This window comes from Garra rufa, chromosome 12, assembly GCF_049309525.1.
Source record: "Garra rufa chromosome 12, GarRuf1.0, whole genome shotgun sequence".
In the NCBI taxonomy this organism is placed as follows: Eukaryota; Metazoa; Chordata; class Actinopteri; order Cypriniformes; family Cyprinidae; genus Garra; species Garra rufa.
Window position 1 is genome coordinate 25,343,733 of NC_133372.1, and position 15,761 is coordinate 25,359,493.

The 15,761-nt window shown below is 38.7% G+C and overlaps 2 protein-coding genes across 2 annotated transcripts in view; one reads left to right on the top strand and one right to left on the bottom strand.

The window, feature by feature from the left end:
* Positions 1-528: 528 nt before the first annotated feature.
* atp1b1a (ATPase Na+/K+ transporting subunit beta 1a) lies at positions 529-10,759 on the top strand. The gene is made up of 6 exons (XM_073852420.1): positions 529-742; positions 3,822-3,950; positions 5,537-5,692; positions 5,966-6,150; positions 6,272-6,355; positions 9,319-10,759. The coding sequence occupies exons 1-6, from the start codon at positions 649-651 to the stop codon at positions 9,574-9,576; spliced, it is 906 nt and encodes a 301-aa protein (XP_073708521.1). The 5' UTR covers positions 529-648; the 3' UTR covers positions 9,577-10,759.
* A 2-nt stretch (positions 10,760-10,761) lies between these two features.
* nme7 (NME/NM23 family member 7) overlaps positions 10,762-15,761 on the bottom strand; it is a 53,069-nt gene continuing 48,069 nt past the window's right edge. The window contains exon 12 of the mRNA XM_073852419.1: positions 10,762-10,852. Coding sequence (XP_073708520.1) covers positions 10,820-10,852 — 33 coding nt within the window. The 3' untranslated portion in view covers positions 10,762-10,819. The remainder of the gene's footprint in view (positions 10,853-15,761) is intronic.

The window sequence follows — 15,761 nt, forward strand, 5'->3', positions numbered from 1 at the left end:
AAACATATCCTCTTCCAAAACTACTTTGACAGTACTATGGTGCAGTAATGATATTAGATGCAGTACCACGGTATTTTGTTATGAAATCCATAAATCATGGTGTTTACATTGTACTTCCAAGCGTAGCATGGTACCACCATGGTACATGTTCAAAAATCAGACAGTAGGGTAGGTCTACATGTCCAAAAAACATAGTAGCACCTTTGTACTTTCCTGTCGTTCTACAGGTGGATTGTTCTACAGTGTTCTACAGTGAGTTATACAGGTGGATTGTATGACATTATTTTATGGTATTGAGATAGAAGACACTCTGTAATTTTGAGGTAAAGAACACAGTCCAGAGTTTGAAAGGAACCACACCGTGACTGAACTGCTCATGCGAGCATGAATTCCTCCCCCGTTTACGAGCTGTTACGCAAAAGCAAATCGGCTTGTGATTGGTCCGATTCTGCCCTCCTTCTCTTGAAGGTAACTTATTAAAAGAGCCGAAAGGCGGAGTCGAGTTCCGACTATATATTGAGCGGAATAGAAGCAAAGGTACCGGGTACGACTTTGTCCTTTTTTACAACAATTAGGAAGGCGACAACATCGCTGTGAAGTCCATAAGGCCCGCTCAAACACCACCAAAAAGGGAACTAAACACCGAAAATGTCTGCAAACAAAGATGGTGATGGTGGATGGAAGAGCTTTATCTGGAATTCTGACAAGAAGGAATTTTTAGGACGCACAGGCGGCAGTTGGTGTAAGTGTTCTCAAGATTGTTTCCTCAGCGCCTCTTCTCTTGGATTAAACTAGTTTTTCTCCTTTGCTAGATGTTAATATTGATACGTCTCAACGTTAAAGACGGGAGAAACGGCTACAGCGTGTTTCCTGACTTTGAAAAAGCTCAGCACCTGTTTGATCTGACTGAGTCGTGACTTTCGTTTTCTAAGGGAAAAACGCGTCGCGCTAATAATCAGATTATTATATTATGGGATTCTCTTTAAAAAATAAGCAAACGGATAAGCAGTGCATAGAGTGTGCCGATAGAAACGAGGTATAGCCATGTAATAGATGAAGTGATCAGTGAATAATACGCGTAATGAGCCACAAGGTGGTGAAAATGGCAACCGAGTGGAAAAAATACGAAAACAGCGCTTTGCAGAAAGTGTTTTTACATTTTATCGATTGTTTAATTGTATGTTAAAGTTTCCCTCCTGGGGGTGTTTGAAAAGCAAGAAGGTCATTCTGAAGGTCGTGATACGGATGTTATTTTTGTTTAGGAAAGACACTGTCAGTCAGCGGCATCTGAAATGGTTTGGACATATTGATAATATTTTCCAGCTGCTAAAATTAAAACTTTAAAAAGTTGAATAGCTGCTTTGTAAGAATCAAAATGGCTTAAAAGTTAACCTACAACAACATCCAGTGAACAGACAATTTTACGTCTGTCAGTCACTAAAGAACAAGAACATTGAGTCCAAACACAAAACAAAATCGAGTAAAATCATTGTGACATGGAAGGAAACAGCATTTTACAGTGAAGAGTCAAGTTACATACAAGCTGCGAGTGTCCGTCTGACATGTTTGTGCAGGTGTCTAAATAAGTATTTTCTGTCCTCAAGGTGACTCAAAGTTAATTTGGCCGGATTAGTTTATGGCCTAGAGTTAGTGATAATGTAATAGTAATAACTGGTTATTCAGTGCTTTCTCCTCGTCTTGCTTTCTTTGTCAGTTATATCAACTGAGTGTCTTATTTGAATGTATGAAAGCTTTTAAAGCGGGAAACCATCTGTAGCTGATAGTTTTATCAGTTTTTAACATTTGTGTTTATCGCAGCCCTCCTGACGCGAGCTTGACTTGTGTTTACATTTACTTCACTTGGAAAGGCCTGTTATCAAAAAGTTACATTATCCAACAGCCATGCATTGTAATAAAATACTTTAATATTTTTATGAAGAATAGATAAGTTGTTTAAAACACGTAGGTACGCATTGAAACGGAGGGAAATATTGTGGTTGTAGTTTGGGTTGAGTATGACACATGTGGAGTATCATAAGGGGGGCCAGTCACATGTAGCTTAGCCAGCTAACGTTAACGTTAGGCTCTCTCTCTGTGTGCTTGAAGTTTCTCTTTAAAACGAACAGAAATGTCTCGTTTAAATCACATACTTAAAACTTATGTTTACAGTTTGTGTGAATTGAAAACATTAACAAACGCAGCAAACAAACCGTGCGAGTTGAGAAAGGCTAGCGATAGAGGAAGCGTTTTCACTGACGCGTATGATTTCATTAAAACTCGTGTTGTTCATTTAAAGAGGAGTTTTGACTTCGTCGTATCGATTTAATATCATTCTGTCTCTATTACAGATAGGGATGTTTTATTATGTCAAGGTGCTGCTCGTAAATACTTTGAATGGAACCGGCATGACTCACTAATGTGTATTGTTGTACATTATTTACTCATATTAACCAATGAGAAGTGCTAAGCGAGAGACTGAATGGCATAGTTAACATCTGTTGTATTGTTAATATTCACATAAGGGTTTAATACTGTTTTAAAACCTAACAGGAGTTTAAAACAGACATCGTATTATTTATACCCTCAGGGACATGCTTCTTTCTCTGCCCACATTGAGACTACGACACGTGAAACTATTGTTTGTACGACTGTATTCAAACTTGAATGTGTTTCCTGTAGATTTAAGAGGCGGCACAGGTTTTACTGCCAGGGCTGAGGGAAAGGAAGTATAACTTCGTCATCCACACACGCACAAACTGGCCCTTGTGTTTGGTGGGGGACTAGTTTAAAGTGGTTGTTGGGGGCGCTTTCAGTGTTGAAGCCCACCGACTGGCGCAGTAACTGACAGACAGGAATGTTATTCTGCGGGTCGCATTCTGTTGTTGCGTCATACAGGGACATGTGAGTTCTGGGAGCTAGTGTTATGAGTAATGTGTGAGTTTGGTTGTGGCTGTTAATTCAGTCGGGAAAGTTTGGGCTGTTTCACAATTACTAGTAACTTTGCATGAAATAGCTGAGCTCAAAAGGCTCTCTCAGCTTGGAAAATTTTGAGGGCCCAAGATGCATGTTGTATGTTTTTGTAAATATATATATAGTAGTCAACATTTGAAGTGGATCAAAAAAGTTAATCAAAGTTGTCCTAAGACAAGAACGGGTGTTGTTTTGGTTTTAGGACAACTTTGATGAAAGATTTTGATCCACTTCATTATCTGAATTGAAGACTCTTTTGAAAAAAAAAAAAAAAAGAGAGAATTGAAAAGTGATAAAACCTTATATTGTGAATTCATTTATATAATAATCAAAACAGCTGACTTTATTATAGTTTAGAGACTGTTTAGTCTCACAATGAAACTTAAATAGTGAGAAATCTTTTCTTCTAAATGTACATCTGAGTGAAATGGATTATCAAAAAAGTGTATGAATCACATCTGAATGCAAGCTTGCAGATAATTGTAAGAAAAACTTTGAGTTTAACCACCGGCATTTCACTGGAAGATTGAGTTATGAGATTTTGATTAAAATTACTAGGTATAAAATGAAACATGCATGGGTGAATTCTTCATAAGATCTATAACATGCATTAAGAAAATAAATAGGGTGAATTTAATTTCATACCAGCTTTAAATGCTCAATTTTTGCATTGTTGTACATATTTAAACTACATACTGCTTCAAAACAAGACTGAAAGTTGGATGCATCTAAGAACAGTTCCAAAAACAGTTTACATTTGGTTTGATGTTTGTGGAAACTCGATGGTATTTCCTTCTTGCATGTGCTCTGAAACATCCCATTGATTTCATGCTGTGTGTTTTTCTTTGCAGTCAAAATCTTCATCTTCTACGTAATCTTCTATGGCTGTTTGGCTGGAATTTTCATTGGCACCATCCAGGCCATGCTCCTGACTCTCAGCAACTACAAGCCCACATACCAGGACAGGGTTGCACCCCCAGGTAATGATCCAAATTTACTGATGCAGAAGATAATACATGCCCAAAAGTGTTCAGAGGTTGGGTGCATAAAAGCTGTGAGAATGAATCACGAAACCAGAGATACAGAACGAACTACATGTACCTTACCGCTAAAAGTTGTTTAGACTGGCAGGATTTTTGATAAGTACGATATGTGACAAACAGTGTTGTGAGAATGTTGTTGTGTGGCTGATGATTTTGACTAACATGTTAACCATCTTGTACTTAACATAAAAGATGTTTTTATGTCCAGTTTTCCGTTTGTTTGTTACCTGGTTGACAAGATTCACAAAAGGCCTTGTCATCAAGTAGTTGAAGAAGAGGGAACATTACTTGTTATTCTTTGCCAATGATATGGAAAAATTGAAAGAACAAACTGTTTTGGGGACATTCTCGTTTACACATGCTCAAACTGTTCCATAACGCTGGAAGTTAATTTTGTTTCTGCAAGCCCTGTGACATTTCGGCAGCTCTAAAGGTCTGTCTGACCTCAGCGAGAGAGGGTGGAGGTAGTAGGAGTGTGAGGGAGGAGAAGGAGAGACACACACACAGACACACAGAAAGCCATTTTGACCTTCACACTCCCGGCTAGTCTGACGAAGCTTCCCGTTTGGGTTCTTACAGCATAGTTGTTCCTCACTTCGCATGTCTTTGAACTGGTCTTAGGGTTGGCGGTGTCAGCATTTGTGCACTAGTTTACAACATTATCAGGATTTATCACTAAGCTCAGTTTGCACAAACAAGAATGTTTTACAATTAAACTCAAGAAAAAAATTAAACAGTGAGAGCATTGTACACTGCAGTTTCCATAATCCCTTTTAGGTTGCCTGTTGCTCCATTGCCAGCCGTGCCAGTGAATGTTTGCATAGTGCACACTCCCGCCTTGGCATTGCATTTATCTATGTTCGTTAGGGCCCAGAACGTAAACGCCTCTGCCAAGAAGAACCGTTTCCCCTTTAAGAGAGGCGGCCCTTGAAGTCTAAAAAGAAACAACATGAGTAGGAATGAAGTGGAGATCACCATGGTGTGCAGCTATTTGCTGCAAAGAAGGCCGGACGTAGAAAAGACATGCTGCCTGCGTTCAAGTCCCGCCTCCCTCTTAGGGGCTAAAAGTTTCCATTGTGTGACAGAAGCACGTGAGGTTGTGGTGAGGAGGAGGGGGAAGGCTGGAAGACTCTCACAGCTCCAACCGGAGACTTAAAAGTGTATTATACAACATCCATGTAAATTTTCCCATGTGCAATAAACCAGAAGCTGCAGCACATGCATGGAAGGTCAATACCACCAGCTTGTTGAAACGAAAATTGGCATTAAGCACAATATAAGGTTTCCGTTTGCTTGTTCTCCTCTGCTGGCTCTGCTCACGCCACGCCCCGCTTTGGCCGTACGTTTGAGCTGGTGGAAAATTACTGCCAAGCTGGGAATCTGAATAGCAAACTTCCATGACAATGAATGGACCAGGCATTCTCCGCTCTCGTAGCTGGAAGGAAAATCACTCTTCTAAATGTTCATTTTTATGGTTGACACCAGTTGTCGGGCCACATTTAACCTTTCCGCTTTACTTGCAGGCTTATCACACTCCCCACACCCAGACAAAGCGGAGATCAGCTATTCCATGAGCGATCCTAAGAGTTACAGTGCATATGAGGATCATATTGAGAAGTTTCTGAAAGCATATAACGATGACAAGCAGGAAGATGCAACCAAATTCGAAGACTGCGGAGGTACAAGTTCTAAGATTATACATCTCAATGAACCCAAGCTGTACTAAGTAGGTCAGCTAAAAAGGGTACAGTTCAGGAAGTGATCTCCCCAGCTTTGTGTCATATAATGTTCATCCAACAGTAAACAGTTAATGTTTTAGCCACCGCTTAGTTAGACAATTAGGCTTTATTTGACCCATTTAGCTGTTCTGCATGCCCGTTCACTGTTGTGGTAATGACAGGCAAATACAGTTGTATTAGTCAGTAATAAGGTTTAATGCGTGTTTTGTTCAGAACAACCCCAAACCTATACGGAGCGTGGTGAACTGGAGAGCAATGACGGTGTGAGGAAGGCCTGCCGCTTTAATAGAGAATTGCTGAAGGATTGCTCAGGAAAGTCTGATAAAAAATTTGGCTTTAAAGAAGGCAAACCCTGCATTATTGTTAAACTCAATAGGATTGTGAACTTCAGGCCACGGGTGAGTTATCCAAGATCATGTCATTATATATACATCAGGCGCTTGTAAACTATTTTTGTTGCCTGAGGCAACATTTACCTTAATATTGGGATTATAATACACTGCTGTTCTCTCTCCTCAGCCTCCAGCTTCAAACGAAAGTATTCCTGAGCCAATCCAACCTAACGTTCAGGGCAATCTGATCCCAATCCACTGCTCAAACAAGGTAAGAAATACTTACAAAGCATCTTGTGTGTTAGCTAATTTTTCCAGTTTAACAGCGTTAAAAATACTTAACACAGGGGTGGAGCTAGGGTTGGCCACCCCACTCAGAACTGCTGCTTGTGTCTCTTTTTTCTTCACAAGAATTGGGTTTTATTTAGATGCAGAATGTTTTTACGACCACATCAAACGAGATTTTTTAGACACATGCTCCAACTTTGTCTCAGTGACAGGCACTAGTCAAAAGAGAAACAGTACTGGTGATGATCCAGCTTCAGTAGAACATGTGGTCAGATGAGATGTTATCAGGCCATATGTCAGTAAAAGCACATTTTCTTGTCCTGTCAGCCATTATACGCCCTGTTGCCTATATCATTTCATATTAAGTGTGAACTTAACTACGAGCATCCATGTCAGATCTGCATCACGTTCAGCAGTGGCAGCTCTTAAAGTAATAGCAGCCAAGTAACCTAATAACCCAACTGCTGTGATGTCTGTTATTTAAAGAACAAAAGAAAAAAAGAGAAAAGTCAATAACTTTTGTAGCTTCAAGGAGTCATCTATATTTTTAGATAATAATTTAGAATTTAGTGTTTGATAACTTTATTCAATTTCTGTATATTTCCGACTTGCTGAAGAGCACAGGTAATTAAAGGGTTTATGTGAAGATTGTTTTTTAAGTTTACTTAAATAAGAAGTTGTTATTTTTTGAAGTCTATTAAATGTTAAAATTGATAGCTCTCAATTTTACTGTAATGTTTAATGGCTATAGTCAATGATTCACATTTAGGAAGGAAGAACAATTTCCTAGAGACATCAGTATTGATATCAGTAATACTCACCCTTCAGTCATAAAAAAGAAGCTGTTGAAGAAATATTAAAAAAATACTGTCTTTATATATTCTACATTAATTTGAGGATTGAGTATGAAATTATTGCAATATAAATATATATTAAACTGTTATATAAAACTGTTAGGTGGGATTAATAACAGTTAATCGAGATTAAGCCTGTCCCGGTAATCAGTATTATGCACTATATATTTATATATATACCTATATAGCATGAATAGTTTGTGAATCACCAGCGGACTTATGCGTGCCTAATGTACGACTCCGATTTACAAGAATGAATACATTAGGCTCGCGCGACTTCAATCAAATTCGTTACTATTACTCTGGTCATCTTTGCCTTTACATTACCGGGAGGGTTTGTTTCGTGCAGCCAAGAGATGAAGTAGATACCTGTCTTCCCACGGGGGTAGAAGTTACTTTTATGTGGGCTTTTGCGGAACGAAATAACATATATTCCTTCTGGAGCGGGCGGGCGCAGGACTAAAATCCATCCCTTGAAGATCTCTAAGATGAAGTTTGCATGCAGCGGTAGATTTGTCTTTTAAAGACACACTTTTAAACGCTTACCGCGATCCATCTTATCGACTGATGTTTACATTACCACATAAGGTCCTGGCAGATCGCTAGATGAAAAACTGCACCAAGGAATCGAAACGAGGAATCGAAATTTTAATTTTATAACAAGTATCCGATTCTTTATCTTAAGTATCCGATTCCAGAATCGGAATCGATTTTCGATTCCCAACCCTAACGGGGGAGAGACCGGACTCTTGAGGAGAGGCGCGCTCGGCATTTAAACAGCGGCGGTGATGAGGCTTCATTCCATTCACGTGTCCCTCATCACACGCCGCCAGCCCGAGCTGATTTCGCGCCCCTCCTCTCCCCTACACACCCACTCCCGTCGGGAGCCTGGACAAGGGCGGCGAATAAGGGACGGGGTGGTGATGATAATTAGGGGGGAGGCAGCTGACTCGTCACACTATATATTCAAGTTTTTTTTATTATTTAATATTTCAACACTTAATTTCCATGATCTAAATATTCTTAAAAATTAAGAATTTGCTGTCATTTGAAAGTGTGTAGGCCTTCTTGCATTATTCTGCTGTTATATTATGATTATATATTCAGTGGCATGAAATAATATTGCTTTTTGCAATTATTTTTGGGGGAATATATCGTACAACAAAAAGTTGTTATCGTGACAAGCCTAATCGTGATTCATTTCAGAAAAAAAGTGTGATTAATTAGTTATTTTTTTAAATCGATTGACAGCACTAGTAGACACATCTATAACCATAAGGGTAAAAAAATAAATACAAATATTTGTTCATTACTCGTAATCATGGTAAAAAGTTCAGTTAATCAAGATTCTGATTTAGGTCATATCGTCCAGCCCTATTTTTTTTTTTTTGACAACAATGGACTAGAATTTGAATATGAATCTCAATTCTGAGCCACTGTGATGATCTGTGAGTGACAAATTTGGCTGAATACAAAAAAAAAAAAAAAAAAACACATAAGCAAGGTGTGCAAGGACCTTAAATACTTGCACATATAGAGCGAGAGAACACTATATGGCTGAGAGGAAGATCACATGCAACAGCGATCATGAGTCAGATTTAAATCGATTAAAAAATGATTGATTTTTCTTTTATGCCAAAAAATCATTAGGATATTAAGTAAAGATCATGTTCCATGAAGATATTTTGTAAATTTCCCATTGTAAATATATGCATTGCTAAGAACATTTAGACAACTTTAAAGGTGATTTTCTCAAGATTTTGAATTTTTTTTTTTTTTTTTGCACCTTCAGATTTTTAAACAGTTGCATCTCGGCCAAATATTGTCATATCCTAACAAAATTGTTTATTCAGATTTCATTTGATGTATAAATCTCAATTTCATAAAATGGCCCCTTATGACTGGTTTTGTGGTCACAATTGTGATAAAACGTTCAATTAATTGAGAATTTGCTTTTAGGTCATATCGTCCAGCCCTATTATTAATTATCACAACAATGGACTAGAATTTGAATACGAGTGCATCCCTAATTTTTTTTCCAGTCAAGTCTAAGCCAAAAAAATGATCTAATGCCAATTGTGGTTGTCCACAGAGAGAAGAGGACGCGCAACATCTCGGACCGATCGACTACTTCGGGTTGGGGGCTGGCTTCCCCCTCCAGTATTACCCTTACTACGGCAAGCTGCTACAGCCCCATTACCTCCAGCCTCTGGTGGCCATCAGGTTCCGCAACATCACTCTGGATTACGAAATGCGCATCGAGTGCAAAGTATTCGGAGAGAACATCGGTTACAGCGAGAAGGACCGTTCTCAGGGACGTTTTGACATCAAAATCACCATCAAGTCATGACCTTAGCTATGAAAATAGCACTTTTATTCTGCCCATTTCAAAACCGTAATTCTAGATGAATAAACAAAGACGAGTACAAATTCAATTGGAAAAACAACTAGGACAACTAGTCTTGAACAAAGTTTCATAACATACGGGACCTACACTTAATCTGTACGCTTTCCACTAGCTTTCTCTGCATGTCTAGGGTTAGAATGTAAATTACAGGAAGAGTAGCAATAGCAAAGTATTTATTCTACTGTAAATGAGAATATTCCGTGAGCCATGGGACGTTCATTTATTACTGTAAATTATAATTCCACTACTGATGTAGCGAGCAGTGTTTCTGTCCCCTGAGTATTTCTGCCTAGTGTGGTCTCTTTATATTTTATGGAGTGTGCAGTGCAGTAGTCGCATACAATGGTCCTTTCCAAGCCATGTTGTAATTTCTGTTGTCTTATGTGAGAAAGCCTTAGCGGTCCAAGGTGTGTGTGAGTGCGTGAGTAAGAGAGAAAGAGTTTGAGTGCGAATGTGTGTATTCGTCTACTTAAAAACTGAAAATACTGGCATGGTACGCTCTGAACGCCCCAGGTCTGTGTGTGTGTGTAAGTGACTGCACTCCGTTCAAATCTTCTTTTCCTGTTCTTTTCGTCTTTTTCCATTGATTGTGGGGAATATGTTTTTTCATCACCTTTTGAACTTTTTATTTGATCGTCTTGCAATTTGGGAAACTGGGGCTAATGACAATTCTGTGTAAGGCTTTTATTTTCCTTTACTATTAAGTGTAGAACTGTGTGTCTAGTCTGGTGGACTGAAGTGGCCAGTGGTCACCATGGCAACTCAGTGCTTTTATTTTTTTTTGGTTTTTTTTTGTTCTGGAGACATCACATGACGTGGTGTTACTGTCTAATGAATGTTTTAGCCATTTTCATGGTGGAAGAATTTTATATTTATGCAGTTGTACAATTTTTTCAGCAGGAGAACGTGTATTGTATGAATCCAAAAACCAAAGTCACTGGTCAAAGGTTAGAAACCTATCAGATGCAAAGCAGTACCCCATGTAATAGGATATTTTGTTTTGTTGTGTAAAGTTCTTAAAAAGTCATTGTTGGCATCAGAACACTTGTCAAGAGTTACATTTGCTCTTGTAATGTTATTTAAATCTGGGTAAGACCTAAGAAGAAATAAATGGACAGACAACTGAGGTTTTGGTAAAGTGGTCTTTATTTAAATTACTGCTGGATGGCCGTTTCTCATGGTTGCTTCACCCGTCTAAAATCTTAAAGAAATACTGGACCTGCAAAACAGAAATTCCCACAATTCATTCCAAGGTTAATTTGTCATCCAACATGGAAGTTTGATAATCCTGTTAACCTGCAATGGTAATTAGTTTTAACAATGCAAGTCTGCATATTTTGGGTGGTTGGAGTTCACAGATTTCACTAAAAATCCTAGTGTATTTTCCTTTTTCTTTAATGCAGAAGTAAGCCTATGGATGAGACTTCCGCTGTTCATTAACCTCTTTAGAGAAATAATGTGAAGAATAACAACGTGCAGTAAACAGTAAAACTGTTTGCACTACAAACCAGTGTGCTCAGAATTATAATAATACATTAAAATAATATGGTAAGATAAACCAATTTGCAATATAAAGCAGCAAAATGATAACTGAACGTAGATGACACCGGAAGCCAGACCCTTTCAAATTTACAAATGGCTGTGCCTGCTCCTACGGGAAGAAAAAGGTGGATAATGGACATATTTTGATGATTTTTAGCTTCAAAATATGATTCCATCCAGTCAGAGGATATAAAACATGTTTCATATTTTGAACCGGTTTTCGAAAACATTGTTTTCATTTGTAATTTTCATTGCCAAAGCACATGCTTCTATGCAACTTGGATAGTCTGGTAGAGGTTTAGTTTAAGATACCTAGATTTAATCTGTAAACATTTATAAAGTCAAATGCCTGGTGTATTAAAAATCTGTTCAGATTTTAAAAGTCCTGTAGAGTATCTCAGCTTTATTTGGGTTTTTGAGGAAAACTTTTCAAGATTTTTCTCCATATAGTGGACTTCAATGGGGATTGAATGGGTTGAGGGTCCAAATTGCAGTTTTCATGCAGCTTCAAAGGGCTCTACACGATCCCAGGCAAGGAATAATGCCACATTCTGGGCAACCCCTTACCGGTGTTTTTCCAACTTTCTACCCGTCAAAGTGCAGTCAAACCCGTGACTTCCCACCCGTGAACTCGTACTAGATCGATGTACTCCCAGTTGCAATCAAATTAATAATAATATTATAATATATAATTCGCTCAGGCAAATTGGCGTGGCTTGCCTGGAACGCTACAAAATTGTGATTTACGGGCTCAAAAACCTTTTTTTTTTTTTAAATACAAATTTATTTACTTTTTAACCTCTAATGCTTGTCTTGCACTAGCTCGACTTCACATTAGGTAGCAACGTTGGAAAGGTCTGGCTTGATGTAGGCGGAAGTACTGACCAGTGTTAATTTCGTCAACGAAGAAGACGGCGAAAAATATTTGTCAAACATTTTTTCTGTGACTAAAAACTGAGACAATTTATGCCGCATCTACATTAACGAGCGATGGGACTAGAATGTAATTTGAGGACTACTGGACAATCAAAATACATCCTATAGGCTAACTGTCATCTTTCAAAATGTGCATCCCTGTCATTGGATTGCAGTCGGAGGAGGGGCGTTTGCATATCTAGTCTTAGTCTGGCAGCTACAGTGGACGGATTTATTACCAAAACACGAACTAGTGGTCTGAAATAATGGCCTCCAAAAGGTGACCAGACGTCCCGTTTTTCACAATTCGTTGTCAATTAACTTAAGTTAGTGAAGGCAGGGTAGGCGGAATCACGCTGATAGACACACCAGAAGCGCTCCCTCTCGTGCACGCTCCACTTTTTCAGTTCTCAGTAAAGTATTTTACGTAAATAGTCAATAGGTTGTTAGCAATCATGTGATTCTGATGATGCGTGAAATGCAGCAGGAGGGCAGGAAGTGGTTTTTCTCTATAGGAAGCAGAAACTCAAAAAGCCTATGCTTTGAGTTGTTTATGTTTATTTCATACATGATAAAAGCTCCCTGTGGTTTCTCGATTTGACAAATTTGAGCATCCATGAACAATGCAAAACATAGGCATTCTGCTAGTGATTCCTATAGAGAAAAATCACTTCCTGCCTTCCAGCTGCATTTCGCGCCACAGCAGTGACATCATGTGCAAACCTGGGGTCCGTTCTTCGTACCTCGCTTACTACATCCAGGATCAAATGACACATCCAAGATCAAATCATCACGCTAACTATGAGCTCTCTATTCCGGTTCTCCGAACGCACCTGTTGTTGATGATTAGTATAGCTGGATGAAGTTATTTGAGATCACTGGGTGGTTTAAAAGGGGCTACGTATCGATAGTAGAAACATTGATCGGCAACGCTTTGATTGGTCGGCGAACATGACGAAGGAGCGAGCTCAGTATTTTTCTGCAGCAGAGCAAGAACTCTTGATTGAGGGATTTCAGGAGTTTCAGAGTTTAGTTAAAACGCAAGGGAATACTGCAAAGGCTGGAAAAGCAAGGAGAGAGGGCTGGCAAAAAGTAGTGAACAAATTAAATGCGTTAATGCTGCCCATGTTACATGTTTTTTCCTTGATATGTTATTTTATTTATATTTTTATTTTTTTATACACAACCGTTCAAAAGTTTGGGGTCAGTAAGACTTGTAATAGTCTTTAAAGAAGTCTCTTATGCTCATCAAGACTGCATTTATTTGATTAAAAATACAGAAAAAACAGTAATATTGCAAATTGTTTTTACAAAATAAAATAATGTTTTTGTTTTTTTAATATATTTTAACATACTTTGAAATAGAATTTATTCCTGTGATGAAAAGCTGAATTTTTATCAGCTGTTACTCCAGTCTTAAGTGTCACACGATCCTTCAGGAATCATTCTAATATGCTGATTTATTATTAGAATGATCAATGTTGGATAATATCAACAGTTGTGCTGCCAAATATTTTTTGGAACCTGTCATATATATATACACTTTCTTGCAAGATACTTTTCTTTTCCCACGTGAGTCAGTCCGCGTCAGTCGTGCTCTTTAACCAATCAGATGTGACCTCGCCATTTCAACCAATCATAACCCGCCAGGAGCGCAGCCTAAATCCTGTTTACATTAAATAAACCTGCTCCAGAGCAGGTTTAAGCTTGCAGAGCTGTTGCTATGACAGCAAGTCCAGGATGAGCTTCGAAGAACCAAACAATCCAAGATCATGCCAAATCGTCAACAATCAAATCCAGCTAACTTAGTTAGCGAGGTATGAAGAACGGACCCCTGTTATGCTTAAGTGAACTTAAACAGTTGGGTGAAAAGTCAATGTTTGCACCGTGTCCTAACTACATGCAACGCAACACACAAAAAAGGTATCTTTCCATGTTAGTCGGAATTTTTGTCCTAACTAGCCGCGATGGCGACAACAACATACAAACTACAACAATGATAATTCTCAGGTACTGATTATGTGCTTTGTTCAGTGTTAACGGTGTCTAATGTAAGTTTAAATATGTCATACTGCATGACATTTATAGCCATACTGAAAGCAACAACAGATAAGGTGCCTTCACGCCATATCGGAATTCCCGTAATTAGGAGATTCCAACTTGTAAAAAGCATTCACATCCTCGTAGAACTTATGAACTGGGAGTCTTCTGAGAGCTACGACTTGTACCACATGACCGCTGTATTACCTGATCAATTTAGGCTTTGTTTAGGCGTAGATCATCACGTGTTGTTAACCTTGAAATAAAGGTAATTGCAATAAGGCATGACGCAGCAATAGTTTACCTCAGATCTCATGCCGGGTTCCAGGCAACCCGTTACCCGTGTTCTTCCAACCTTCTACCCGTGAAAGTGCACTGCAATGGCAGTCACAACCGTGACTTCCCACCCGTGAACTCGTACTAGATCGATGTACTCCCAGTTCCGAGCTCTGACGTACCATAGCCCGCGAAACAACAATGGCAGCCACTACGGGTGCGGTGTTTATGCAAGTGGCACACGGTGGAAAACAGAGTTTAGGACAATGTAAGTTTGCAATCAAATTAATAATAAGTAAGAAATAATTGACGACGGGCCGTTGAATTCGTAGAAAGTTTGTGGCTGTGTTTATGACAAATGGTCAGACTTTAAACAGGGTAGATGGCATTTTACATTTTTTTCTTGGATGAAAATGAGGCTGTGAGGATTAATGACAGTTTTTAAGTAGCAGTCTATGGAAGCCATGGAATAAAAGAGTAAAAAAAAAAAAGGAAATTTGAGTTTATATTTAAAAATTCTGACTTTATTTTCACAATTCCGAGATTATATCTCACAATTCTGATAAGAAAAGACAGTCTCCTTTTTCCCCTTAGCTCAAAATCATGAGTTTATATCCCACACTTCTGGCATTTTCCCCTCAGAACTGTTAAATTGAGTTATAAAGTCCGAAATATAACACATAAACGACAAAAAAAAACATTTAAAAAAATTCCGAATTGTGAGATAAAATAGGTAAATGTAATATGACAGTCTGCTGCAGCAGGTTTACGCTGCTATCACTTTAAGACTGGATGCACAGATCATATATTTTGACACATCTGTATTTCTCCCAACTGTTCAAATTTACTCAAGACAAAACCGACAGCATTTACATGAATACTCTCCAAGACGGTGCATTTTGACATTGCTTTTCGTGTAAGTGTTTAGCAATAACATGCAAAAGAAAACTTAATTCAGCATTCACACGCTGACTGAGAGGCGCTTTCAGCCAGCACGCTTTGGGTGTGTGTATGCATTAAGAAACCAGCAGGCTTTCAAGTACTGGCAAGACTTTTAAACACATGCCAATACTGAATGTCACTTTCGTAATAATGCATCGAGTCAGTAACATTTCTGTCAACTGTCCCTGGACTCGGCTGGACTCGGCAACAATTCCCGAGTCCAAAAAGCTCGAGTCCGAGTCAAAATGCATCCGAGTCCGTGACAAGTCCGAGTCCGCTAAAAACTGTACTCGAGACCGGACTCGAGTCTGAGTACAAGTCCGAGTACCCCAGCTCTATCAGTTTGACTTAAAGTAATGACTAAAAGTTGACAAAAATGCAATGACCTTTTGTTGACTAAAACTAGACTCAAA

Coding starts and splice junctions, on each gene's coding strand:
- atp1b1a (XM_073852420.1), top strand. CDS start 649: ATGTCTGCAAACAAAGATGGTGATGGTGGATGGAAGAGCTTTATCTGG. Junction 743..3,821: donor ACGCACAGGCGGCAGTTGGT/GTAAGTGTTCTC, acceptor TTTTCTTTGCAG/TCAAAATCTTCATCTTCTAC. Junction 6,356..9,318: donor CAATCCACTGCTCAAACAAG/GTAAGAAATACT, acceptor GGTTGTCCACAG/AGAGAAGAGGACGCGCAACA.